The 26,720-nt window shown below is 48.0% G+C and overlaps 2 protein-coding genes and 1 long non-coding RNA gene across 9 annotated transcripts in view; 2 read left to right on the top strand and 1 right to left on the bottom strand.

Moving 5' to 3' along the window:
- ZWILCH (zwilch kinetochore protein) overlaps positions 1 to 2,743 on the top strand; it is a 39,732-nt gene extending 36,989 nt beyond the window's left edge. For all 5 annotated transcript variants that reach the window (XM_045059127.1, XM_023255157.2, XM_045059128.1 and 2 more), the window contains one exon: positions 1,041 to 2,743. The gene's annotated coding sequence lies outside the window, so the exon portion shown is untranslated. The remainder of the gene's footprint in view (positions 1 to 1,040) is intronic.
- Positions 1,168 to 15,299, bottom strand: LCTL (lactase like). 3 transcript variants are annotated; one of them, XM_019832194.2, is made up of 14 exons: positions 15,161 to 15,257; positions 14,481 to 14,638; positions 13,921 to 14,084; positions 13,220 to 13,307; positions 12,840 to 12,949; positions 11,324 to 11,452; positions 11,127 to 11,222; positions 9,716 to 9,770; positions 9,232 to 9,393; positions 5,335 to 5,609; positions 4,668 to 4,794; positions 4,283 to 4,482; positions 2,739 to 2,802; positions 1,168 to 1,303 (listed from the first exon to the last, which is right to left on the bottom strand). In XM_019832194.2, the coding sequence occupies exons 2-14, from the start codon at positions 14,596 to 14,598 to the stop codon at positions 1,188 to 1,190; spliced, it is 1,704 nt and encodes a 567-aa protein (XP_019687753.1). In that variant the 5' UTR covers positions 14,599 to 14,638; positions 15,161 to 15,257; the 3' UTR covers positions 1,168 to 1,187. The 3 variants fall into 3 exon arrangements, with proteins under 3 accessions (XP_019687753.1, XP_003987063.1, XP_019687752.1); XM_003987014.5 differs by having other exon boundaries at positions 14,481 to 14,620; positions 15,161 to 15,250; XM_019832193.3 differs by lacking the exon at positions 14,481 to 14,638 and having other exon boundaries at positions 15,161 to 15,299.
- Positions 15,300 to 21,601: 6,302 nt separating this feature from the next.
- On the top strand, positions 21,602 to 25,770 carry LOC123385884. The gene is made up of 2 exons (XR_006599084.1): positions 21,602 to 22,214; positions 24,537 to 25,770. It is a non-coding gene; the product is annotated as an uncharacterized LOC123385884 (long non-coding RNA).
- The last annotated feature ends 950 nt before the right edge of the window (positions 25,771 to 26,720 follow it).

The raw sequence follows: 26,720 nt of genomic DNA, 5'->3' as shown, positions 1-26,720 counted from the left end.
ATACTTTGTGGTGTATTAAGTATCTTATGTTTTCGTTTTTTCTACAACAGAAGTATTGATTTAATACATTTGGAATATGCATTATTTTTCAGTAATCATGTAAAAGGCTTATCAGATGTTATTGAGCAATGCAGGTCTTTAATTTCCTTTTTACCTTCTGTAGTCAGTAAGCCAGATTAATCTTGAAACCAGAGAAACGAAAACATATTTTTGAGTGGTAATGTCTTTGCATTTTAAATCTCTATGTATAGTAGAGAGTTTGATTTCAAAAACATTGATGTGAGAGAAAAACCCTGAAGGAGCCTATCGATTGATGTTGAAAGCAGAGTTCTATTAAAAACATATCTACCCCAGCCCAGTTGTAGGACTAAGCCCCAGATGTAAACACCCTTTTAAAATGTTTAAGATAATATTAACCAAGAAAATTAATGCAATAGCAGTTTCTACTGTCTTACTGTTTTTGTGTTTTAGAAACAATAGAATCAGGTAATGAATAAAATGTCTTTTATTCTTTCTTAAGCCGTGTTTTGTCTCCAAATAAATATTGTTTAATTCTATCAATTTAGCATAGTTAAGAGTAAAATGGACCTTTATTAAAAAAACAAAACAAAACAGAATATCTAGGCACAGAGAAGATATTAGACATATTTCTTTAAGGTACTTCAATGAAGTTAATTACGTTTAGTGGAAGAAAGTTTATCTCAGAAAAGTGTACGTGCTCATTTACTTGGTACCCACCTAATGCGTTTCCCTGGTTGCTTGATAGAATTTAGAACCTGAAGGGATTGTTATGTGCAGATGATTGACTGTCCATCCTGTGTAGGACAGTGCTAAGATGGCAGTTATTTCCACATGAAAGTAATATTACTGGACAGATTTTTAAAAGGAAAAAAAACCAAGTAACAAAATAATTTGTGTACTATGATTCCTTTTTTGTAAAGTGAAAGTAGATGCATAATAGCAAAATATTAACATTAACTCTGACAGGTGATTTTTACTTCATTCATGCTTATTTTTATTTTCTAATTTTTAAATCCTAGCCTAAGCCAAAACAAAACAACAACAAAAAAACCCCATTATCACAGAGCCTGAAACCAGAAATGTATATAAACCTTCAAGGCAGAAAAAGGAGGAAGGTCCAGAGGATTCTTTACGAAAGATGGATCTATAAAATGGGTAACCCTGTCTCAGCTCTGGCTCTGAAGGAGGAGCATCAGGAGAACTGCGGAGATTAGTATGCAAAGCGTGCAGACTGTAGGTACCACAATCTCCGTCACCATCTGCATGTGACTTAGTAATGGCTCTGAAACGGGAGAGAGAACACCACAAATGAGAGTGTCGTCATTTTAGCGAATATAGCTTCATCTGGAAAGATTCCCCTGCATTGGGGAAAACTTGGAAAATGGCATCATCAAGCTTTGTAATTAATCTCACTTGCTATAAAAGAGAACATGGTTCTCTTAACGTTATAAAATGTTATTTAAAAAAAATTACGTGAGGGCTTTGTAATATCCTTCCGAAAATATGGAATAAAGATTGCCTACATTTGGTTCTTCCATAGGTACTGGAATAAAGTCTAAATGTGTGTTATACTTGCACTTACCATAAATTAATGTGAGAATATTGACAGCCATGTTCCCTGGTTTCTGTAATTTTCACTGAGGGGATTTATGAAAGAAAAATCCTTGGCAAACGTCTCCCAACCTTTCAAAGATGTTATTCAAAGATGTATCTTAAGAGGTGGAGGAGTTGCCATATTTTTGTGGGAATTCTTGCACTGTTAAGTAAGTATCTTGAAGAGTTGAATAATAAGTGTATTTCACATACGTGATTATGTTAATGAACATGTATGTAATTCCTACTGTAGGTTTTGTGCCAGGCACCCTGGCTACGGAGATAAATAAGGCACAGACCCTGCTCCCACAGATTTCATAGGCTCAGCAGTAAATTCTACATCATATGTCTAGGTGATTAAATAAGCTTATTTTGGTTTAAAGGAATATACATCCTTAATATCACCTGGTTATTCAGATGGGAGCAGGGCACAGTGGTATAAAACAGCTATGAAAGTAGCTGAATTGGTAGGATTTGTTTGGTCTAGCACTTTCCACCTCTGATACCACATTAAAGATGGGTTTGTTAAAACAGGAAGTATATTTCTCTGATTGCCCTCATAGAGAAAGACCGAATTCAAAGAAACAAATGATCTGTGCTGGCCTTGATGTGTAGATGCGTCTTTGTTATTCCACATCTTTGAACCTTGGGAACCATGCCTTCCATGAAGTCAGGGACCTTGTTTTATTTATTGCTGTATTCTAGTTATAACACCCCCTAGCTAATAGTGAGTGCTTAATAATTACTTGCTGAATGAGTGAATATAAAATCTGGAGTGTTCTTTGACTTTTCGATGTTTATTCTATTTGAATATGGTTCCATTTTTCCCTCCTTCCACAAAGCCCACTATAACAAAAATAAGTTTATAAATTGATAGTATGATTCAGAAAAATAAAACTAGCGTGGATAAAATATTTCTCTTTTCTGGTAGATTTTTAAAATATTTGAAATTCTTGTAAAATAGAAATTTGACATTGCTTCAAAGTGAAGGAAAAAATTCATTTTTAATTGTGTTTTTGGAAAGATTGACTTCACATAGATCCACATTTTGAGGTTTTGGTAACATCATTATATGTATAATTATGTGCCTTAGTTGTTAAAGGGAAGAATTAAAATATACTCACCTGCAGCAAGCATCTGATTGTTGATTGCACAAGTTTCCAAGGCTTTGAGATACCAACTTTCCACCTAATAAAAATCCACTAGGTAAGTAATGTCATCTTAGACTAATTTTTTGCAGTTTGAAATCTTGTTTTGTTTTTGTTTTTTTTTTTTTTTTTTGGATAGAGCCCATGAATGAGGGAGGAGCAGAGGGAGAGGGAGAGGGAGAGAGAATGAGAGAGGAGCAGAGGGAGAAGGAGAGGGAGAGAATCTTAATCAGGCTTTGTGCCCAGCCGAAGATCCCAACGTGGGCTCCATCTGTCTCAAGACCATGAGATCTTGACCTGAGCTGAAATTAAGAGTCAGACACTTAACTGACTGGGCCACCCATATGCCCCTGAAATCAGTTTTAAAATAATGGAGGATTAAGACAAATTTAAATCTGCCTGAAGTTTAGTTAATATTTATTGAATACCTATGTGCATCTTTGTGAGGGAGTAAAAAAAAAAAAAAAAAGTCTTTATTTTTGAGGAGTTTACAATCTAGCGCTTTTCTAGAAACACCAGACTAGTGAATGCCTATCAGTCACTGCTTCTTTATGTTGCCAGTGGGCTCATCCTAAAAGAATGTTGGTAAACAAGTGAGATTTCTTTTTAGAAATTTTCTTCATGAAGACATTCTAAATTACCATTTTAACTGCCTGTCATCGATAGCAACTTAGCTGGTAGAAACATTTGTAGGTTACTGAAAATGTTTGGTAGGTTTTAAAGGATTATTAATATTAAGATGAATTATTTTTAATCTCACTTAGGAACTAGTGGGAAAAGAAGTGAAAGTTGTGTGGTCCTTATACATTTATTTTACTATTATTTACTGTAACTGTTTTCACATATGTTGAAGAGTAAATAGGCAGTATTTGTTTGCATTAAAATATAACATTTAGAACATTTAACTAGAAGTCTCTACTGACTGTCATAACCTAAAACATTCAGGATTCCTACATAACTAGTTTGCCCTTCACGCTCTGTGAGTTAGGACTGAATTTTAAAAGTTAGGATTTGGGGTGTCTGGGTGGCTCAGTTGGTTGGGCGTCCGACTTCAGCTCAGGTCATGATCTCGTACTCTGAGTTCAAGCCCCGCATGGGGCTCAGAGCCTGGAGCCTGCTTCGGATTCTGTGTCTCCCTCTCTGCCCCTTCCCCGCTCATGCTCTCTCTCACAAAAATGAATAAATGTTACAAAAACAAATTTTAAAGTTAGGATTTAATTTTAAGGCAGGTTTACTCCATTCTAAGCAAATGAGCAAAGAGGTGGCACAAGTTAGGGGAAGAGACAAAGGCCCACAAAACCCTGTTCTCCATGGATGAAGGGAGGAGGGAGTCTCACCACCCTCCTCACCCAAGCTGCTTAGCTCTTCCAAAATCTAGAACAAGTGAGGGGCACCTGGCTGGCTCAGTCGGAAGAGCCTCCGACTCATGATCTTGGGGTTGTGAGTTTGAACCCCACCCTGCGTGTAGAGATTATTTAAAAATGCAGTCTAGAACAAGGAACCTCAATAATTTGCCCTACCTCTCTTCGATTGGGAAACCCATTGGCGGTGATAATCTTCTTGTAATATTGAACTGACGCCTTTGGATAGCGTGGCTTATTTCTGTTGTTAAATTCGACATAGTAGAATCCGTATCTATCTGAATATCCTTTCTCCCATTCAAACTTATCCAACAAAGACCAGGAAGTATACCCTTTGATATTAACACCATCTTTTATAGCTGCAAAGACATTTTGTTCCATTTTTAATATATTTCATTTACTTGGAAACATAATACTGTGAAGATAATTTTAAATGCATTCATTTCTGAGATTCAGAAACAAGCTTCAGTCGGTCACGTGTGTTGTCAAATTCTGTCCAAGTTAAACAGAAAATTTGTGAAGACAGTGTTGGTCTATAGCTCACCTTTTAGCATTTCGTTTATGTAGCCTTTAAGGTACTGAATTCTCCACTCATCACATAATTGAGTACAGTGTAGTTTTTGAGATGCTCCATTTTCTGTCACGTAGATGGGAGGGTTGCCGTATTGCGTCTGAAAGTGAGTCATAGTAAGGAATATCTTAAAAATTCTGACCTCCAATTGGGTTTCCGAGTCTGAGGCACATGCGAGCACTTAGTCAAGCCTGCTCTATTCTAATCGAGTGTGTTTAGCATTTAGTGGATGCCAGTTTACACATTTACTCGGAGGTGAGTGTAGACAGGACAAAGTTCATACGAAAGACTACATTTCTCAGTCAATCAGCATCATTGCGGAGAAAATATACTTCAGGCTGTGTTCTTACATATTTCAAGTGAGAAGGGGCAGCAAAATAAACGTGGGATGAGAATTTGTAGCCACAGGTACATACGTTGAAGCGGTAACTCATAGTCAGCGTTGGTCTGTAAAGCCCGGATCTGGTGGCCTCTGAAGAACAACTAACTGAGCTTGTTTTATTAACTTGAAGATGTAGGCACTCTGACTAATTGGAATTAAAATAAAAACTTAAACTAAAATGTAGGCCCCTGGGCCTAAGCTGTAAGATCATGAATTGGGGTAAAAAGTGCCCGTGAAATAGCCGAATGTGATAATCACCTGAGCGAAGTGGAGAAGCCTCCTAAACCCCCATGGCACAGACTGTGGCCACGTCGACCCCAGGTCAGGCCAGTTCGGGTCAACCAGCTCTACCAAGTCACGGTCATTGTGGTAGCTGGGCCCCTGGCGGGAGGGGTAGTTCCTTTCTGTGATGTACCGAGTGGTAAAGTGACCTAATCCCAAGAAATCAGATGTGCCTTTGATGTAGCTCTTCTCCTGGAGCGAGAACACCGGTAACCTTGACATGTCCAGGCCTTGCTCTGCACTCTTTTTCCCTATTGAGAGAGAAAAATAGAATTTCACCAAGTTTTACTTTCTCACGATTCTTTTGCTGTTCCTACCACGATCATAGTGGCACGTTGACATAAAAGCTGCCGTCCAGATCCCGGCCTTTGGGACTCGTTTGTATGGAAAATATAACCTTAGCCTTTTAAGCTGGAATTTTAACATTTGAATACTATTCAAAATTTTTAAAGTTTATATTGCGCAAAAGCTATATTTTCAGGGGCGCCTGGGTGGCTCAGTTGGTTAAGCGTCTGACTCTTGATTTTGGCTCATGATCTCAGTTTGTGGGTTAGAGCCCCGTGTCTGCACTGTGTCAGCACAGAGCTCGCTTGGAATTCTCTCTCTCTGCCCCTCCCTCATTCATGGTTTCTCTTTCTCTCTCTCTCAAAATAAATTTAAAAAAATTTAAAGTGGTATGTTCCATAGATTACTCAGTAAGTGGTATGCAGGCAACATTGTGGCTATATGGAAAAGTGTGGCCTTAGATGCCTATATTCTTAAATACAAAATTGGTAACTTTGCTTGCCTCTGGGAAGAGATGTGGAAGGTCATTGGTGGTGCGGGCCATGGGTGGGGACATATGGTCACATTCACGTACTGTTGTAGTGTAGGCTGGTACGACCTCTGTGTCGGGAAATTTTGTCCTAGCATTTAAAACTGTAAAAGGAGGGGCACCTGGGTGGCTCAGTCGGACTTTGGTTCAGGTCATGATCTCGCAGGTCATGAGTTCAAGCCCTGCATCGGGCCTTGTGCTGACAGCTCAGAGTCTGGAGCCTGCTTCGGATTCTCTGTCTCCCTGTCTCTCTGCCTCTCAAAAAATGAATAAGTGTTAAAAAAAAAATTTTTTTTTAACTTGGAGAAAGATAGGTCCTTTCCCAGACCATTTCCATATCTGTTCATCCTACCTTTTACTTGCACGTGTAAAAGGATGTATACAGGGATCTTCATTGTAGATTGAGTAGCAAAAGATTGCAAACAAATGTCTCTCGAGAGACCGTTTAAATAAATCTGTGTATCCGTACAGCTCTGTGAAGTCATCAGAATGATGACTATATACCAGCACTATTGCCAACATGGAAAGAATGCCAGGTCACATGTTTTAAGTGGAAGATGCAAAGAATTGTGTTTAACAACTACACACGTAGAGCAGCAGTGTTTTTGCCCACATGGGCACAATCCATCTCTGGAAGTATGCTTCCTCCCAGGGGTTGGAAGCAATGAGGAGAGGGAGGGAGGGAAGCTTGACTTCTCACTTTTTACTCTCTGTCTCTCTCTTTTTTTCTTTTTCTTTTTTTTTTTTTAGGTGATAGAAGTTTATCGAATACACTAGAAGGGAGTGGCGGGCAGGACAGCAGAGGAGAGGCTGTCTGCCTGTACTTTCTTGTACTTTAAAAAATTTGAAACCTGCGTGTCTCTGTAGAACGTATGCAAAAAAAAAAAGGGGGGGGGGTTTAAATGAATAAAGAAGACTAACATTGGTATGAGTTGTAAAATAGAACCATAAAAATGTTTCCAAAGAGGCTATTGGTTTTTAAATGGGTGAAAAGCTTGTATTATTAAATACCTTTATGATCTTAGCGTGTTTTTTTCAGTTATATTCAGTAACTTGAGAAAAACCACCAGGCATTGTCTCTGGACCGTCTAACACAGTAGCCACTGGCTACATGTGGCCATTGGACTATGGCCAGTGTGACTGTATCTCTGGGTCAGTCACACTGAAGGGCTACGTTTTTAATTTTTAAAAAATTTGAATTTAAATAGACACAAATGACTCCAGACTCTCGTATCAGAAGTCACAGATCCAGAACTTCTCTCCATCATCACTGGAAGTTCTGTTGGACAGCACTGGCCTAGAAGTACTTTTGTTCACATATTTATTGCGCTTATGAGATGCCTGGAAGTCATTTGTGTACAAGATTTCTGGCAGAATGCTTTCACTAAAGAAAACATGAACTGCTCAGAGAATCCTTCCGTACACATCATACAAGGAAAAACTCAGCCCGGTTTCCATTAGAGTTACCACAAAATTGGAGTGGACAGAGTCTGGAATTACTGGCCTTAAGCCCAAGAACTGTCCTATGAGCAATAATTCGGCTCCTTCAGTGCAATCCTGCTGTGGCTCCCGCTACGGCCTCCGAGGGTCCCGAGAGTGAATGTGCCGTGTGAATGACGGGCTGTGCCTGCAAAGCGGGGTGCCCGCCCCGTCCTGAGGGCTTTTCCTTGTGTACCTTGAGGAAATCCTTCTCGGGATTTCGAACACATGGGCATAGATAGAGGTGTCACGGACCTAGTTATTGCCAAGGGATTTTTAGAGATTATTTGTGTAATCCTTCCTTTTCAGATGATAAAAATGACAGCCGAAGAGGTGAGACACCGTGCCCAGAACCGCTCACCGGTTAGCGGCAGAGTCAGAATTAGAATCTGCTCCTATTCCAGGTAAGTCTGATAAGCGGTGCCTTAGAAAGAGACAATTTTGAGATGTCGACAGTTCTCTCTTAGTCAAACATCCAAAATAGCCTTGCCGTGTGAGATTGTAACCTATTTACAATCTTAACCTTGTCTCTTTTTTTAGGGGCACGCAGACCGATACCTCTAAATAAACAGAGATAATACTTTTAGATTCGTGTGGCCAGACACGATTGGCTGCCCCCCAAGTCAGTAGCGCCAGGCCTGTCTTCTTTCTTATCCTCTTCCACATCCTCTTCCAAGGGGTCATATCCTTTATGAGAGTCCTGGCTTCCCCAGCCTCTGAGGTCCTGGTGGTCTAAGGCATTTTCTGGGGCATGTGACAGTTCCATCCCTTGAGGACATCCCTTGTAGGGAAGTTGGTTGTGAGTGGAGGTTGTTTTCTGGGGAGATTTTTCTTGTTCTTAAAAAATGGGTATGCTGGAGCTATTTCCGTTTTTCTGGAAAGATATGATGTGGGAAGACATGATGCCTGGAGCTTCCGCAGCCATTTTGTGGCTGATAGGAACGTTGAGGCTGGCTAAGGTGCCAGAGTCAAAGATGGAATGAGCCTTGGTCCACAAAGACATCCCTGAAGGCTGGAGTACCCGGCCCTGGATCACCCTTTTCTGGACTCAGTACCTGGGATGATAAATCCCCTACTTTTCAAGCCATTTTAGTCGGCGTTTTCTGTTATATGGCACTTAAAAGCACCCAAGTTGATTCAGCCTTGGGAGCTCTATGTGTCTTTATTCTCTTCTCAGATACTGTGGAAACCAGAGCTTGGAAAGCATTCCTCAAGTAATAGAACCAACACTGCCCGTGACTGCGTCTTTGACCTCTCTCTCTCACTTCACTTAAAATGAGATGGAGTGGAGTGGGGAGAAAGAGGCAGGACGGCAGAACGCAAAAGAAAGCAGCCCAGAAAATTGCTGTGTTTCCCCCTGGGTTCTGAAACACCCAATCTCCACGTCTGGGGATGTGTCCTTCCTCCCCTCGCCCCAACTCAAAAAACCAGTTCTCAGTTCCTTGGGGGCTGGGCTACCCCTTGAGTGCCTCACCCAAGCCCAGCGTGTTCCTCCACCCCTGTCTCCCGCCTCTCCACCCCTTCACTTGGGCTCAGTACTGTTGCTGTGGTGCCTGGAACTAAAGTGTGACGTGGCTCACCGATCCGGTCCTTCATGACTTGGGGGTAGTCGCCGGCATAGATGGGGTTGGCAAACCAGCCCAGGCAGAACTGTAGGTATCTCTCGGCAGCTTCTATGTCCTTGGGGCTATTGATGTCCATGGGCTCCCCCCAATCGCAGTTTAATGAGATCCCCACCAGACCTTAAAAGAAAAGACAGGGGAGAGGGCGCCTGGGTGGCTCAGTTTGTTGAGCTTCCGACCCTTCGATTTTGGCTCAGGTCATTGTCCCGTGGTTGTGGGATCGAGCCTCACGTTGGGCCCCGCACTGGGAACATGGAGCCTGTTTAATACTCTCTCTCTCTCTTTCTCTCTCTCTCTCTCTCTCTCTCTCTCTCTCTCCATATGCCCCTCTCCCTCACTCTCTCGCTCTCTCAAAAAAAAAAAAAAAGGGCAGGTGGTGGCAGGGGTGAAGGGTATCGCCCCGCGGGGGGTATGTTCCTAGCACGAGGGTGGTGAGGCTCACCTCGCTGCTTGCCGCGCCACGTGCTGTTGTAGGAATGCCAGGCTTGGGCGTGGGCCTGAAAACAGAGGGGTGCATCAGAGGTGCCTGGCTGGCGCACGTCTCCCTCTGTCCTGACTAGGGATCCGATTTGACTGAGAGTCCCAGGTTTTCCCTGGGTCCAGCCTTGATTATCCCAATCCCTTGTCTCCCTTCTTCCGACCTCCAGACGCACGTGTTTCCTTTGTTCTGTAGAGAAACTCGGTCTCACTCTGGCACAAACACACAAACCACCTCTTTGTGATATTTCTTGTTTCTAAGATTTTTGCTAAGGCTCCTCGTGTTGTTCCTACTCGTTCTCTGTGGTTAACTAGGCAATACCTTTCCCAGAGTTGCTCAGGAAGTTAGGAAAATACCAAGCATCTGGAACAGTCTTAAGACTAGAATTGAAAATGTGCTGACATGCCTTCTCTCCATACTCTCTTGCCGGTGACCCACTGATGCCTTCAGAGCTCTGCCCTTCGAGTATCCACAGTTTAAGGACTCATATGCCAAGCGTAGAAGGAATGAGAAAGTTCTCTCCCTGACAGGAATTTGAGAGTCTAGTATGTCACTGAGGGGCCCCTTGGCTTCCTGCTTGATCAGATTGTCCCCTTCCACTGAGAGTCCACTGGGACCATCCTGTCATGCCTCACACCCCTGTTCCCTAGGCAACATCGCCTGTACCCTCCTATGTGTCCTACAGTGTGACCCAGTCCCTCCCCCTTCTAAAGCCTCTCCAGCAGCCTTGTAATACCTGAGTCACCCCAGCGTCTCCTCTGTCTCCTTCACTCCCGGGCCCTTACTGAGCTTGGCTGCCCCAAAGAACATCCCCAACACAGCTCTTCCAAGAAGACGCCAGCTTTCCCCTCACACCTCGCATACCTTAGGGTAGCGTCCGCCTTGCTGCTTCCTGCTGCTTCCAAACTATTTCTCCTTCCAAAATCCCAGGTCCTTTGAAGTCCATGCTCTGAGACAAACACTCCTAACTCCTTACCGTTGTCCTTCAACCTCCAGTTACTGCCGCTCATTCATTGAAGACTTTAGCCCCTGGTTCACTGGTGTCCCGCCCCTTCTTCCTGTCACCAGTCCTCTCAAGGCTGTTTAGACATGTAGGTGACAAGTTTTCACATGCATGCGCTCCATCCCCTTGACTGGATTGTAAGCTCTAGGGAGCAGCTACTCTATTGTCTCGGCAAGTGCCCAGCACTGGATGACCCGGCACTCCCTCCATAAATCCTCATGGGATGCAAGTGAGTGGTGCGAAGGTGTGGTGGAATATGCTGGAACCGCAGATGACGGAGCTCAGGCTCAGACCCCTGGGGTAGGCCGAGCCGACACAGGGTTGTTCCTCTGCCTTGAACGCCACCTTCACTCCCACAAGGACCCACCTCACCTTAATGATATGGTGTGCCGCCTTGTACAGGCCCGTGCCGTGGAGTTGCAAGCCGGGAGCGTGGTGGCCCGTCTCATAGCCTTTTTCTGCCATTGTCTACAGGGGTGGCAAGTGGGGCCCACAGGGCCTGTGAGAAGGAGCAGGAGCTCCGTGGTCTGGGAAGGGGGGCTTCCCCCCTGGAGAAGGGCCCTGCTTACCCGAGGGTCACTGAAAGTGATCCAGTGCTTCACCCGGTCCCCAAAGGCCTCAAAGCACAGATCGGCATAATCACGGAAGTAGTTGGCCATGCTCACATTCTGCCACCCGCCGTACTTGACCTGGAGCAGCTGGTGGAGAGAGAAGCAGGTGCCCCAAGGATCTGTCTCCGGAAAAGACTTTTGGAGTCGATAGGCCACGCTCGTGGGAGAAACAAGGGTGATGACAACCACAGAGGCTGTTTAGAGCAACGGAGAGCAAAGATGAGGGACCTTGGATGTGACAACTTGAGGATGGTGGCCAGCAATGAACCATGAGGCAACATCAGTGTGGGGACATGTCACACCTTATACAAACAAGAGGGAAGGGACAGAGAAGCTGTGAGACTCTCCCACTTGGAAGGAACGTGATAGATTGAATATTTAAGGAAACTGGCCGAGGGCGAGAGGTCTGATACTGGGAAAAGAACCTCGAATACACATTCAGAAGAAATAAGAGATGATGCAGGACATGGAACCTCTGATTAGGATTTTGAGGGCCGTGCGGATGTCAGAAACCATAGAAGCTCTATTGTGAGGATGGGCTCTGCCTTCTTCAGTGGAAGACTCTCTTCCAACCAAAGGCGTCTGCTTGTGAAGGTGGGATTTTCCCAAGATGCATCATTCCACTGAGATTGCCTGGTGGGTTTGAGGGGATGCTAAAGGGCTAGGTTAGTGAAAGCGGAGGAAGAAGCTGGCATGAGGCTTCCGGTTTGTCTCCCTGAAGTCTGCTCCATGGCCCCAGTCCCAGCATAGAGGTCTCTGGTGGCTCCCCTTCCTGCAGAATGATCCCAGTCGTCTTAGCTCGGCAGTCAAGGCCTCTGGGGCCTGGTCCCAAGCTATGCCTCCAAACCTCCATCCCTCCTCCTCCTGCTCGCTCCCCAAACTCTTAACCCCATCACTTGCCAAGCCCCCTCAAACCAGAGCACCCCTTCCACCCCACGCCCAGCGCTTTGAAGCAGTGATGGGGCCCCCGCCTCTTCCCAACATCTCCCTGAGGCCACATGTCTGTTCTCTGACCTCCTATGACCTGTGTCACAGAGAGTGACACACACGGCTCCTCTCCCAGGGGGTCTTGTGGAATGAAGGAAGGAATTGCTTGAAGAGTGAGGTCTGGCAGTGAGGTTGAGACTTAACAGAAATGGCTTGGGGGGCTGTACTATGATACCAGCTCAGACAAGTACATTAATTATGCCACGTCATCAAATCTTACTCAAAAGAGGTGTCTTTTTAGTTTGGTTTGTTGTTTTTAGGCCAAATGTTTTTGGAAAACATCGAAATCTGCCCTCATCGCCTGTTACAAACATCAGTTAAACCAGCCCGACGTCCTCCATGGGTGGGTCAGACTTCTTCACTCCTTCCCATCTCCCAGTCCAGACCCGAGCCTCTGCCCCCACCTTGCCAACCCCAGTCCCCAAATCAGGCTCCTCGTGCTGAGCGGAGCCCCCCGGGGCCTCTGTCTGGGCTGCATTAGCCTCACCTGCGGGAGATCCCAGTGGTGCAAGGTCACGATGGGGGTGATGTTGCTCTTGAGGAGGGCGTCGATGAAGTCGCTGTAAAACTTGACTCCCCTCTTGTTCACCTTGTCAGCTGAAGGTGAAATAAGGGGGCGTTGGCCTTCTGAAGCACAGTGCTCCTGGGCCCTGTGGCCTTTCTTGGGCCTGAAATCACCCCCAGCCGGCCTGATTCCGGGTCTGGTACGACACGGGAGCCCAGCTGCCTGCAGAACCTGTAATGGCTGCTGCCAGAGAAGCCATGTTCCAGGCTGCTCTCCCTCCCCAGCACTCTATAGTGTCCCCTCAAAGCCGACATGGCCAAAAGGACCTGCCCTTGGGCTTGGGAGGGGCTGCCCTGTCTCACCTCGGATGCCTGTGGGCAGGAGCCGAGGCCAAGACAGGGAGAATCGATAGTGGTTCACATGCAGCTCCCTCAGCAGAACGACGTCCTCCTGTGCAGACAGGGGCGCCAGGTGGGGAGTGGTCACCTAGGACTCTGGGGTGGGGCTCACGCTGACCCCCTCCCCCGCATGCTCACTCCTCCTCATTCATACAATGGGTGTGAAAGCACCTGCCCCCTTTCTCCTGGGGATATGCCAAGAGTCAAATAAATGCAGGATATGGGGATGCTGTGAGATGTCAATTGGGGTGTTCCTAATAAACTTGGGTGATGAGTCCCCCAAGAAGCCGGCCCAGAGAGGAAAAGTGGGTCCTGAGCAGAGGGACCCCCTCCATGGGCCAATTCACAAGAGAGACCAAGGGCTCAGGCTACTGTGGCCTGTAGACCCCAGGGTCATGGCATCAGCCTTTCAGCTGTCCATCACTTGGACTAAGGCCCTGGCTCAGGTGGGGCCCTGCTGTCCTTTCCTCCAACGTCTACCCTCCCACCTCTTGCACATCCCCTGCCCCCCCATCCCCAGCCACCAACAGCCCCACCTCTTTTTCCTGCAGTGGACTAGGGGGTGTTTAACAGAACACTAGATTGACATTGTCCTCCGGGCTCCCCAATGTGTCACTGTCCACCTCTCAGGTGCGTACTCACCTGCACACACACTCGTCACTCACCTGCACTTTGTAGTAACCATCACAAGCCACATCTGCTGTCTCATCCCCAAGCACCTTTCCCTTCCCACTGTGAGTGAAGGCATCCCAAATGCTGGGCCCTTTCCCATCCTGGTCCCAGGCTCCCTCTGTCTGGAAGGCAGAACTGCCCGCGCCCCACGAGAAGCCTGCAAGTAGAGACCTCAAACTGGGCCCTGGGCCCCTTCCCACTCCCCACCCAGCACCTGGACTCTGGGCTGTTCGTCCTCAGCCACGGGGCGGGCCCCCTCCCCAGCCGCCTGCCCCCGGCTCCCTACGAGTGGGAACCTATGGGTCAGGGCGAGGGCAGACATAATACATTTAAAACACGTATTTGCACAGTTTTAGTTGTGATTAACGTTAACTGCCTGTATAGTAAGTTTAAAGAAATCTGTTCGGAGATTCATTTATTTTAGAACAACAATACGGAGTTCCTTTTCCCATCCTACCTGTCGGGAAATGAAAACACCAAACTCTCTGGCAAGCCAGCCCAAGGTGGGCAAGCTGACAGACAGACGGACAGACCAACAGAGGAATGGACATACCAAGTGGGAAGGTTCCATAGTAGAAGGAGGCCTCTTCTGGGGATCCCTTCCTGGTGGCCCCCAGCCTGGACACCAGCAGTAGCACCCACCAAAGTGGGACAGCCCGCACTGGCTTCATGGCACCCGGCCCTCCCCCATTCCTGAAAAAGCAGCCAGGGCTGGGGGGGGGGGCAGGTCCCAGCTTGGGGGGGCGAAGGTCAGGAGGGGAGGAAGATGGGACGAGGCGGGGCTGCTCTATCTAGAGAGGCTTTGGCTCTCTCTAGAGAGCTGGGCCCTTGCCCTGCTGGGAGCCACCAGCAGAGGCTGAGGCTGAACACCAGGTCTGATAAAGGAGGAGATGGACACTGGGCTTGGGGGGCTCCGGGTCTGATGCGCAAGGCTCCAAACCACCCCTGCTCCCCGTCTGACGGAGGATACCCAGCCCATACCCTGTGAGAGGCCCTGATTGCATGGGAAGACCACTGCTGCCTTAGGGAAGCTCCACTCGGTGGGGGAGGCGAGACAGCCCCCAGAGCCCCTGCAGCACCCCCACCTATATACCGTGGCGTGTGCAGAGGCACAGACCTCTCCCCAAGCTGGGGATCACGAGCAGGGTTGCCGTCCCAGGGCCTCCAGTCCTGAGGATCAGGACGATGCCCTCCCACTGGGATCCCCGCTCTGGTGCAGCCCGGCCAGGTTACCTGGGATCGTTGTGGGTGCCAAACACCCCCAGAGTAGCAGCGGCAGCCAGAGTGCTCCCAGACTGAACCCAGGGCCTGTGTTGCCCCTGAGAGCAGAGCCCAGAGCATAGCGAAGGCTCTGGTTGGGGGTGTGGTCAGCGGCCTCACTTCCCTCTACAAAGAGCTTCAATAGCCCCATTCAGTGGGGAGGGCAGGAATGCTGAGCTGGCCAGTGGGGCCTGAGTCAGCAGCAGGGGCAGCTTGGCCCTGGGCCCTGGGGCAGCGAGTCAGCCCCCTCTCTGGGCAGAGGGGCAGAGACCCGTGCCCTCTGGCCCCTTCTGGGCCTGATGCGCCAGGTTCCACACACCTTTCGCCTGCGAAGCTCTCGGTGGGGGTGGCATGGTGGGAATCAGCATTTGCAGGCATCTGTGTCCACCTCTCCCTGCTGCCAGAGAGAATTCATGGCAGAAGGTGAAGTTGGTTTTTCTACCTCTCCTCCTCTGTCTGGAACCTTCACTCCCTCGCTCACTCAACCAGAACTGTTGCTGGAAAACCCTGGAGGCCCAGCCCCTGTGGCTTCCCATCCCGGCTGCCCAGGTCCCCCAGTGTGATTCCCTTCACCTCGTTCACTTCCAGCTCCCCCGCCTTTAACTGAGCCTCTGTGGGGCTCTCTCAGCTGGCTGCCTCGTAGCCCTCTGTGGCTGATGATGAATCTCTTTCTGGCTGAGTGGCACAGGACTTGGCCTGTGCCCTCCACGGGCTCCGTGTCTGGGGAGAAAGGCCGGGAAGGAGAGGGAAAGTGAGGTGGTTCTAAATACCGTACTGAGGGCTCAGGGCTCTGATGGAAGGATAGGACACTGTGGAGGCTCACGGAGGTGGGGGGCTGGCTTCACAGGAGAGAGGACATTGGACATGATACTAGAAGGCTGCAGAGGTGTTGGCTAGGTGGCATGGAACAGGGAAGGCACGGGAACGGACAGAGAGAACAGCCTGAGCGAAGGCCCCGAGGTGTGTTTAGGGAACTGGGAGTTTGGTATCTTCTCTTGCATCTGTCGTGCAGTGCCCAGGTAGGGCCATGTCCTCGGGGTGAGCAGGCCGCGTGGACAGCCACCGGAGCGGCCATCTCTGCTGGGCGTGGACTGCTGTGGTGTCCGAGGTCAGTGCTCTGCTGTTTGCACCAGGGCTGGTGCCTGCCTCAGCAAGCTGGGGGCTCTGGGGACCCTGCTCTCTGGGCTGAGGTAGGTAAGAAACGTGAAACGTTAAGAGCTGATGTCATCTCTGAAAAATGCCCCCTTCCTGCAGAGCCAGGGGCCCAGTGTTTGTGTTGGAGGGGATGGTCAACCTGGCATGGCCGGAGCTGCTTGGGGCCGTCTGTCTCCACTGTCCCATTCCTGTTCTCCTTTCCACGGGCTCCAAGCCTGGCTCTGGCTGGAAGGACCTGGGTCTCATGGCAGAGTGACTGACCCTTCTACTACTTCTCCCCCTCAGTCCAGGGGCTGCTTGGGTCCAGCCTGAGGCCTGCAGCAACGAGGGCAGACCCTTCCTTTGAGGAGGGGGTGGGTCTGAAGTCCTTGGGGGGCCAGGCCTGGCTGAAGAGCAGGTGTGTTGAGGGACCGGCGTTTTGGGCCCTTGTAGCTCCTCCTCTCCCCTCCCTGCAAGGGGCTTCAGAGTTGGGGACCCCTCTTCCAGTAGCCCCTGCTGGACCCAGCACATAACCCAAGCCCTGTGACTTTTAGGAAGTGACTTGGTAAAGGCAGAAGTCCGGGGAACGCTGGTGGGTGCCAGGTATTTGGGTATGGATATGGGAGGGGCTTAGCTCTGCCTGCTCTGTGGCTCAGGACCCTTCAGATCCACCTGAAGGGCTGGAGTGGGAAAGTCACTTAGGATTCAGGAAAACAGATTCCTGTCTCCATGTAGCCAAGTAGCTGTGGGATCCAGTGACGGTGGCTTTCTCTCTCTGGGACTGAGACTCCCTATCTGTAAAATGAGAGCGGCTCTCTCCGGGTCCCCGGGGCCCTAGGAGCTAGTCTCTTTTGCTCCAGGGGGTTCTCTAGGCTCCATCCACCGCTACCCCCAGCCCTGCAACCCAACTCGGCCTTGTCCAGACTTGAGCTAAGGGGACAAGTCCCAGGAGACAAAGTTTAATCTTTGCATGCTGTGTGACATTGGGCTACCCATTGCCCCCCTCTGGGCCTTTGTTTCCTCCTCTGTAAAAAAATAGGAGGCTGGCTACCAGCTGTCTGGTCTTCCTGAGCTCTGGGGTTCCATGAAAGAGGCGATAGGCTGTTTTCAGGTTGTTGTGGTTTTGAGCAGCACTGAAGATGCTGGGGGGAAGGTAGGGGGTTTGCTGGGGTGACAGTGGGGCTGCCTCACAGGAGCTGGTCGGGAGGTTGTGGTGTGTGTGTGTATGTGTGTGTGTGTGTGTCTCCAGAGAGTGTTGGGGGAGAGGAGCCTGTTCCAGGGTGCAGAGTCGTCCTGGGGAGCAGGAACACAAGGACAGGAGTGGGGTGCTTGGTTTATAAGGAGCACTCTGGGCCCAAGTTAGACTTTCTTTCTTCCTTCCTTCCTTCCTTTCAGTTCATTTATTTAATTTGAAAGAGAGGGAGCAAGCAAGCGGGCGGGGGAGGGGCAGAGAGAGAGGGAGAGAGAGAATCCCAAGCAGGCTCTGCACTGTCATCACAGAGCCCAACGTGGGGCTCGATCTCACAAACCATGAGATCCCGACCTGAGCCGAAATCAAGAGTCGGGTGCTCAACCGATTGAGCCACCCAGGCGCCCCCTGAGTCAGACTTTCTTCTGAGGATGGAGCAGAGACAAGTTGTCTGTGACAGGCCTTTGGGAGAGGGGGTGGGGGTGGGGTGGAAGGGATGGGGTGGGTGGCAGGTGGAGCAGGAAGGGGCAATGGTTAGGATCGAAGGGTCTGGAGTCAAATATAACTTTGCATTCCAGCTCAGCATCTGCCAGCTGAGTGTTACATCCAAGTTCCTGAACTTCTCTGAACCGTTTCTCATGCATAAATGGGGCTGACAAGAGGCACCTGGGTGGCTCGGTCGGTTCAGCATCTGACTTCGGCTCAGGTCATGATCTCGCGGTTCGTGAGTTCGAACCCTGTATCAGGCTCTTGTGCTGACAGCTCAGAGCCTGGAGCCTGCTTCAGATTCTGTGTCTCCCTCTCTCTCTGCTCCTCTCCTGCTTGTGCTCTCTCTCTCTCTCTCTCTCTCTCTCTCTCTCTCTCTCTCTCTCTCTCAAAAATAAATAAACATTAAAAGTTTTTTAATAAATGGGGCTGACAATCATGTACCCACTCCCTGGGGTCATTTAAACATTAAATGACACGATAGGTATAAACGCTTACTGCAGTGCCCGGCAGAGAGAAAGTCCCCAGTAAATGATCCCTGTCATCAATGCCATCATATTGTCACAGCCGAAACCCACTTCTCAGGGTGCTCTGGGTGAGGCATAGGGCCTGCGAGGGTAGGTGCTCCCTCATGGTCTGATGAGGGGTTTCCATGATCTGAGAGCTTTGTTTGGGGGATGCCCAAATCCCGCCACGCTGTGGGCTCTGCCCCCAGGAGCCGGGCCTCTCTGTCCCTGCTGAAGCGGAGCTCTGCATCCTAGAACCCCTGTCACTGCCCGTGGGCAAGGCGCCCAGGGGTTCAGTGGATTTGGAGGGCTGCTGCCAGCTCTGGCCGTGTGCACAAACGTAGGGTCTTAGCCTTCCGGGTGTGGATGGTAACTTCCATAGTCCGCTTGGTGTCTCAGAGTGCCCCACCTCTTCTTATAAAAATAGTCAGGGCACCTGGGTGGCTCAGTCGGTTAAGTGTCTGGCTTTTGGATTGGGCTCAGGTCATGATCTTGCGGTTGGTGAGTTTGAGCCCCGCACCAGGCTCTGTGCTGACGGTGTGGAGCCTGCCTGGGATTCTCTGTCTCCCTCTCTCCCTGCCCCTCCCCCACTTGCCCTCTCTGTATCTCTCTCCAAATAAACAAATAAACTTAAAAAAATGAAACAAGAAAATAAAAAGAATGGTCAAACACACAGGAAAGTTGAAAGAGTCGCATAGTCCGGACCATACGTCCACCGTATGTCCGCCGAGACTGTATTTTCCCGGACCTGCTTTATCACGCACCAATGACCCTCCTCTCGCCAGCCAGCTGTTCATCTTTTTCCATGCGTTTCATGCCACTGCCGGTCCCCTGCACCCCTAAACACTTCGCAGGCATGTCAGTAACTAGATCTGTTGACGGTTCTTTTCTTTTCGAGGTGAGATTTGCTGACAGCGAAATGCACGCATCTCAGGTGCACTGTTCTGTGAGATTTGACAAAAGAAGTCACAGAGAAGCAAACCAGCACATAGATACAGAATATGAGCTTGTTCTTTCCTGACTCTGGGGCACACTGCATCCTTCTGAGAGCTTTGGGGGAAAATGCCTGCAGGTCTGAAGAGCAGGAATCCATGTCTCGTTTCCGGGGGGGCTCTGACCGCTTGGAAATGGTGTCTCCATCTGTGGCCCCTCTCCAGCGTGTGCCCAGGACTTGACTTCTCACTCTCCGTCCCCCCTGATTGCCCTGCCTCTTGTTTTCTTTCTTTTACTTTTTCTTTCTTTTTTTTTTTTTTACTTTTGAGAGAGAGAGAGAGAGAGCGAGCACAGGGAGGGGCAGAGGGAGAGGGAGAGAGAGAATCCCAAGCAGGTTCCGAGCTGTCAGCGCAGAGCCCAATACGGGGATCAGTCTCACAAACCGTGAGATCGTGACCTGAGCTGAAATCAAGAGTCAGACACTTAACCAACAGAGTCACCCAGGCGTCCTGACCTGCCTGTTATTTTTCGATCCTGAAGTATATACAGCTCTACAAGCTGGTTCTCAAATCCTTTTTTTGGAACAAGACCAAAGGAGCGCTGCATAAATAATCATGTTGGAGTCTTCAGGATATTTCAATGGTTTGTGGTGTCCAAATATGTGAAATTGGGGCTGTTCCAATACATCTGGAATGAGTTGACACCTTATCCACAGAGCACAGACCTATGTGTATGGTGTGCATCTGTACACACACACACACACACACACACACACACACACACACAAGAATGCTTTTCTTGGTCCAGACACTGGCACGAGCTGTGAAACCATCAATGCTAAACCCAAAAAGCCCACTCAGCAGCGACCTTGCAGCCCAGGCCCCTTGCCGGACAGAAGTTGGGGAGGGGATGGCCTTGGATGTCTGGTGGCCAGCGCGACCAGCACCGATGATGGCGACTGTCCTGGAATCAGCCTGCCCCGGTGGCCAGCGCTTCCCCACTGGAGCTCTTTGGTCCGAGCTCATCTGCTGGCCACTTCCAGGGTCCTGCCTTGCCTTTTCTCCTTCATCTCTGCTGGTGAGAAGCACTCCCAGGTCAGCCGCTGAAGACCCCAGCCAAGCACGTTCCAGTTCATGGAGGGTGGAAAAGGCGAGGACCGGGGTGGGGAGAGGCGAAGGCTCTCGGCGAAAATGGGAGAAAAGCCTCCCTAACTTTTCTTTCTTCTGAACGTTGTCTGGGTCTGTCTTCCAGAGCATCCGTGACAGGTCCCATCTCATGTTTACTTAGGAGGCTATTTGATTAGAGTCTCTTCACTGGACTCCAATCTCATCTGTTTTTATTCACGACTGAATGCTGTTTGTTTAAGGAGTAAATGCAAGAAGGTTTCATTTGGTTTTTGCCTTCCTCCCTGCACAGAGGGTGTGAGAACAAGCTCAAGGGATCACCCCCGGGCTGGGGCTAGGCCCGGGGTGGGGGCTGGTGTCCTCGTCAGACCGACCTCAGGGCTGCATAGAGTGCCTCATTACTGGGAAGAGGTGCCACCTTGGAAGAGGGAGCCTGGGTCCTTCTGCAGAGAGGATTTCAAGGAACCATGCTGATGACTCCCTCCTAAGGGGCCATGAGGCCCAATGATGATCTCAGGAAGTCTCAGAAACGATAGCCAGGGATCCAAAATTTTAAAGATAGTGAAAGATTCTAAGTCATATGTGTGTGTGTTTATAGGTGTATATATAGTATAAAAATTGTATGTAAAAAATATATATATGTAAATTTTAAGTTTAAAAAATTACACAGGGGCACCTGAATGGCTCAGTTTAGCGTCCGACTCTTGATCTCAGCTCATGTCATGATCTCACAGTTCCTGGGTTCAAGCCCCGCATTGAACTCTGTGCTGACAGTGTGGAGCCTGCTTGGGAGTCTCTCTCTCCCTCTCTCTCTGCCCCTGCTCATGCTCTCTCTTTCTCAAAACAAATAAACTTAAAAAAATTGCACAGAGGGGCGCCTGGGTGGCGCAGTCGGTTAAGCGTCCGACTTCAGCCAGGTCACGATCTCGCGGTCCGGGAGTTCGAGCCCCGCGTCAGGCTCTGGGCTGATGGCTCAGAGCCTGGAGCCTGTTTCCGATTCTGTGTCTCCCTCTCTCTCTGCCCCTCCCCCGTTCATGCTCTGTCTCTCTCTGTCCCAAAAATAAATAAACGTTGAAAAAAAAATTAAAAAAAAATTGCACAGAGAATACATGGATATATTCCATGTATAATAATATACAACGGTATATAAGGCAACGGTAACCATCCCTGAAGTAAATGAAACAAAAAGGGGTAAGTTCCCTTCTCTTTGTCCCCTTCTCCCACCTTCCCTCCCTGAGGTGACCACTTTGGACAACGACCCACATCCCTCCCTGCATTTCCTCTGTGTTTTCATAAAAATTAGGTACATATAGGTAGTTTTGATTTTTTATGTCAGTGGAGGTAGATAGGTAATATTGTTAGGCAACTTGCTTTTTTCTTTTTCTAGCATATGTTGGAGATCAATGCACCCAAAGCCACCTCATTTGTTTTAATGCCTTCACAGCGTTCCATTGTATGGATGTTCCATAACTGATCTAACCAGTCTCCTGTGGTTGGGCGTTTTTTCCCACAGTGCTTTGCTCTCATGCAGAACGCCGCAGTGAAGATGCCTGTATGTGTAATTTCATCCCTATGTGTGTACATCTGTTCCGAAAATGGAGTTGCTGAGTCCATTGTGATTTTGATGGATGTTACCAAATCATCCTTCGTTAGAGGTAACCTCATTCTTTTTAACCAAAGCATATTCGGTGTCAACATTTAACCATTGTAACTGGAGAGAAATAAGAAAGAGGGAGCCAACGAGGCCTGAGGCTGGAGGCTGGGGAAGGGCTTGGCCCCTGTGGGGAGCTCAGAGGCAAGACAGAGGTGTATTTGCTCTCGCTAACCCCTGAAGAAACCATCACTGCTCCAGGGCTTTCCGGTTTATAGAGTGTATTTCTGTGTGTGATCAATCTCTCGTAAGCCTATGGAGTGAGGAAGGGCAGTATTACCTATTTTCATACCACTCTGTGGATGAGGAAACTGAGGCTTGAAAGAATCGCACTCAAATGACCAACATGCTCAGGGTCTGAGACTCCAACTGGCAGATATTTTTCCACTGTGTCCAGCTGCTCTCCCCTTTCTCTCTGGGTCAGTTTCTGTGTCTCCACTCCTCACCACCCCCTCCACACCAAATCCTCCCCAAATAATCTGCTCTGAGGATGACCCCCCAAGCCAGCTCCTCAGGCCCCAGTAAACCCAGGAATATGTCATGAGATTAGAGGTGGTCAGGATTTGCCTGAAATACCCCCCGCCCTGAGGCTGTCCCAGTGTGGGAATTTATAGATTCTTATTGCTGGGACAGGCTCAAGGACAGATGGTAGAAACAAGGCTCCTTCTACCCCAGCCCCTTCACCCCCAGTGCCAGAAATTTTGTTACTTAAGTTTGAAGAATAAAAAATTGGGGTGGGGGGGGAGGTGCGTAAATTAACAAATGTGTAGAAAAGCAAAAAACCTAATTTATTTTTTAAATAATTTTTCTAAGTTTATTTCTTAATTTTGAGAGAGACTGAGAGAGCTCAAGCAGAGGAGGGGCAGAGAGAGAGAGAGAGAGAGAGAGAGAGAGAGAGAGAGAGAGAGAATCCTAAGCAGTCTCTGTAGGGTCAGTGCAGAGCCTGATGTGGGGCTCGAACTCACAAAACTATGAGATCGTGACCTGAGCCAAAACCAAGAGTTGGATGCTTAATAGACTGAGCCACCAGGCACCTCAAGCAAAAGACCTAATTTATTCATTTAAAAAAAATTTTTAAATGTTTATTTACTTGTGAGAAAGAGACAGCGTGAGTGGGGGAGGGGCAAAGATAGAGGGAGAGACAGAATCCAAAGCAGGCTCCAGTCTCTGAGCTGTCAGCACAGAGCCCAATGTGGGACTCGAACCCACGATCTGTGAGATCATGACCTTATCCAAATTCCGACGCTTAACCAACTGAGCCACCCAGGTCCTTCATAAGAGACCTAACTTCTAAAGGTATTTTATCAAGCAGACCCCATTTGTTTTTTTGGTGCATAAGCTGACCCATGAACAGCGTGAGGGTTAGGGACACTGACCCCCCACTCCCCAACAGTTGAATATCCATTTATAACTTTTGACTCAATCAAAACTTAATAGCCTACTGTTGACTGGAAGCCTTACCAATAACATTAATAGTCAATCAACCCGTATCTTGTATGTTACATGTATTATATATACTCCATTCTTACAATAAAATAAGCTAGAGGGAAAAAAATGTTATTAGGAAAATCATACAGAAGGGAAAATACATTTAAGTGCTATACTGTACTTACTGATACTGTAAATTAATGTTATTTGTTTACAAGATGAATCACCTGTCAGTACCCACATCAACATTGTCTTACATGATACAAAGCACTGTAGATATTCCACGTATTAATAACACTAGGCGTTAAAAGTGAAAAGACAGGGGCTGAGTGGCTTAGTTGGTGAAGCGTCCGACTTTAGCTCAGGTCACGATCTCACCATTCATGAGTTCAAACCCCACGTCGGGTTCTGTGCTGACAGCTCAGATCCTGGAGCCTGCTTCAGATTCTGTGTCTCCCTCTCTCTCTGCCTTTTTCCTGCTCATGCTCTGTCTCTTTCTCTCAAAAACAAATAAACATTAAAAAAATTTTTTTAATTAAGAAAAAATGCAAAGATAATGTATGATCTATGTTTGTGTGTGTAAGTTTTAATAAATCTTAACTTCGTAACAGATTCATGTGCATTCTATCATGGATGAGCACCCACATCTGCTTTATGCATTCAGGACATACCTAATTTTTCTTAATTTTTTTTTTGTTATTTCTAGGCTACCCAGTTCATCTGAGTTTTTCTCAAATTGCCACAAACCTCCCAAAACTTGCCAATATATTTAACTGAAAAAAAAAGCTGTGTAAAAGTGCACCCACGCAGTTCAAACCCATGTTGTTCAAGGGTCAGCTGTAAATGTGTTTTTAACAAATTTCTTCCCATCCTTTTTCCCTGTTGTATTCTCACTCAGATGTGTTGGCGTCGGGTATCCGGTTTCGAATTCTGTTGTCTTCATTTCACTTAAGATCATAAACATGTCACATATGCTCTGTGGTAGGCAGCTTCCAAGATGGCACCCAGTGATCTTGATGGGGTTCTGGACACGCTAGCCCAAAATATGGCACCTTGGCATATTGAATATTTTAAGCTGAAAGAGTCTGAGGAAATAGGAGAAGCAGGAAGGTCACTCTGACCTTTCCTCTGCCTTTCTCTCCTGAAACAAGTCATAAACCCTCATGAGAGAGGTACTTTTCCTGTCCTGGCAGAAAGGACTACCAACTATCCCTGAAGAGAGACACCAAGAAGAATCTGAACAAACAGGCCTTGCTACGTTTCCCCCAGTTTCCTACACCTACCTCACGTTCTCGGACCTGTCCTATTTTCACACGACTGCCCACTCTTCATCAGACTTGGCATAGAAATACTCAGGTCTGTTTTTCCTGGTTTTCATTTTCTTAGGAAGGCTCCTGTGTCACGCAAAACTTATATTAAATAAATTTATATGCTTTTCTTCTGTTAATCTTTGTCGGTTTAATATTCAGACCCAGTCAAGGACACTGAGGGTCGAGGAAAACTTTTCCCTTCCCTACAGTCCCTATCTCCTGGAATTCACATGCCAGTGTAACCCTCTCTCCTTGAAATTGGACTAGACCTAGAGATTCATTCTTTTTTTTTTAAGTTTGTTTGTTTGTTTGTTTATTTATTTAGAGACGTGGGAGGGGCGGGGAGAGAGAGAATCCCAAGCAGACACCACACTGTCAGCACAGAGCCTGAAGCGGGACTTGAACCCATGAACTGTGAGATCGTGACCTGAGCTGAAACCAAGAGTTGGACACTTAACCGACTGAGCCACCCAGGTGCCCTGAGACTCATTTCTAATAAATAGAATACAGCAGAAATGACAGGAGGTCACTTCCAAGATCACGTTACAGAGGACTGTGCCTTCTGGGTCGCTCACTTGCTCTAAGGGAAGCCAGCCGCCATATTGTGAGCTGTCCTATGGAGGGGCTGATGTCTTAAGAGCCAACAAGGACCTGAGTGCCAACAGCCATGTGAGTGAACTTGGAAGTGGATCCTCTTCTAGTCAAGCTTTGAGATGACTACCTCCTCCTGAGACACCTTGACCCAGAGGCTCCCAGCCAAGCCATGCCTGGATTCTTGAGCCAAAGAAACCCAGAGATAATAAATGTCTGTTAGTTAAGCCACTAAATTTAACGGTAATTTGTTACTCAGAAATAGGTAACTAGTACCCATTCTACAGTCTACATTTTCCTATTGCTGGATGTCTGGGCTGTTTAACTTCTCATTAATATAAAATTTATTAATATAAAATTCACTTTAGTGAATATTTTCCTGTCCCACAAGCCTGTTCTGAATGTAAGATTATTTCCAGAGGGTGACTCCATCAGGGAGATGATGAAGGTCCAGATTAAGACATGTAAAATTTTTCATCAACATCCCCAAATTGCTGTCCTCCAAGGAAAGGGGGACCAAGTTGGGTCATCAGGAGCGTCCACGTCGCCATTTCCACATGGCCCTGGCCAGCACCTTTCTTAGTCTTCCTGTTGATCAATGTTTCCAACAGCAATCAGGTAACGATGGTACCTTCCCTGCCTACCTCTCAGGGTTATTGTCCAACATGCACACGGAACCAAACATGCACATGGAACCGTAGGTCTCTCCCGCAGCCCCTCAGGACCCAGAAAATCCATACATTTCGAGAAAAGCTGGCCCCAAATCCTTCCTCCCTTTACTGACCTGGTTATCGAACAAACCACCCTCATTTGCACCCACTGAGTCCAGTAACTACCCCTTGTGGCTCTGTCCGGCTCACTTCTCCTGCCTCTCAAGGCAGACTGGCCCCTCAGCTCTAGCCTCCTCCTCTCTCCAGGCCCCTCTCTTAGGCCATGAACCCCAGCCCGGTTGTTTCCATCCCCCTCTCGTTGTGGCCAAGAAAACAGGAAGCGTCTGAGTCACCCGTTGTCCCCTGGGCTTTGGTTATCTGGGCCCGAGTTCTGGAGTCAGGGAAGGACAAGGAGGGAAGAAGCTGGCTTCACGGAAGCCTGCTGTCATGTAGAGCCCACGTTTCCAGCACTGCCTTCCAGCTTGGGGGACCCTAAATAGCAAGTGTGCCTGGATCCTCCTCAGTTCTCTT

Source organism: Felis catus, chromosome B3 (genome assembly GCF_018350175.1).
Source record: "Felis catus isolate Fca126 chromosome B3, F.catus_Fca126_mat1.0, whole genome shotgun sequence".
NCBI classification, from domain to species: Eukaryota; Metazoa; Chordata; class Mammalia; order Carnivora; family Felidae; genus Felis; species Felis catus.
The sequence above is the reverse complement of the archived record's forward strand: the minus strand, read 5'-3'. Positions and strand labels throughout refer to the sequence as shown.

Excerpts from the sequence above, each read along its gene's own strand:
- LCTL (XM_019832194.2), bottom strand. The coding sequence starts at position 14,598 with ATGAAGCCAGTGCGGGCTGTCCCACTTTGGTGGGTGCTACTGCTGGTG. Across the intron at positions 14,085-14,480 it reads CTATGGAACCTTCCCACTTG|GCTTCTCGTGGGGCGCGGGC; the intron begins GTATGTCCATTC and ends CTCTACTTGCAG. Across the intron at positions 9,771-11,126 it reads CGGCACACCATATCATTAAG|GCCCACGCCCAAGCCTGGCA; the intron begins GTGAGGTGGGTC and ends CTCTGTTTTCAG.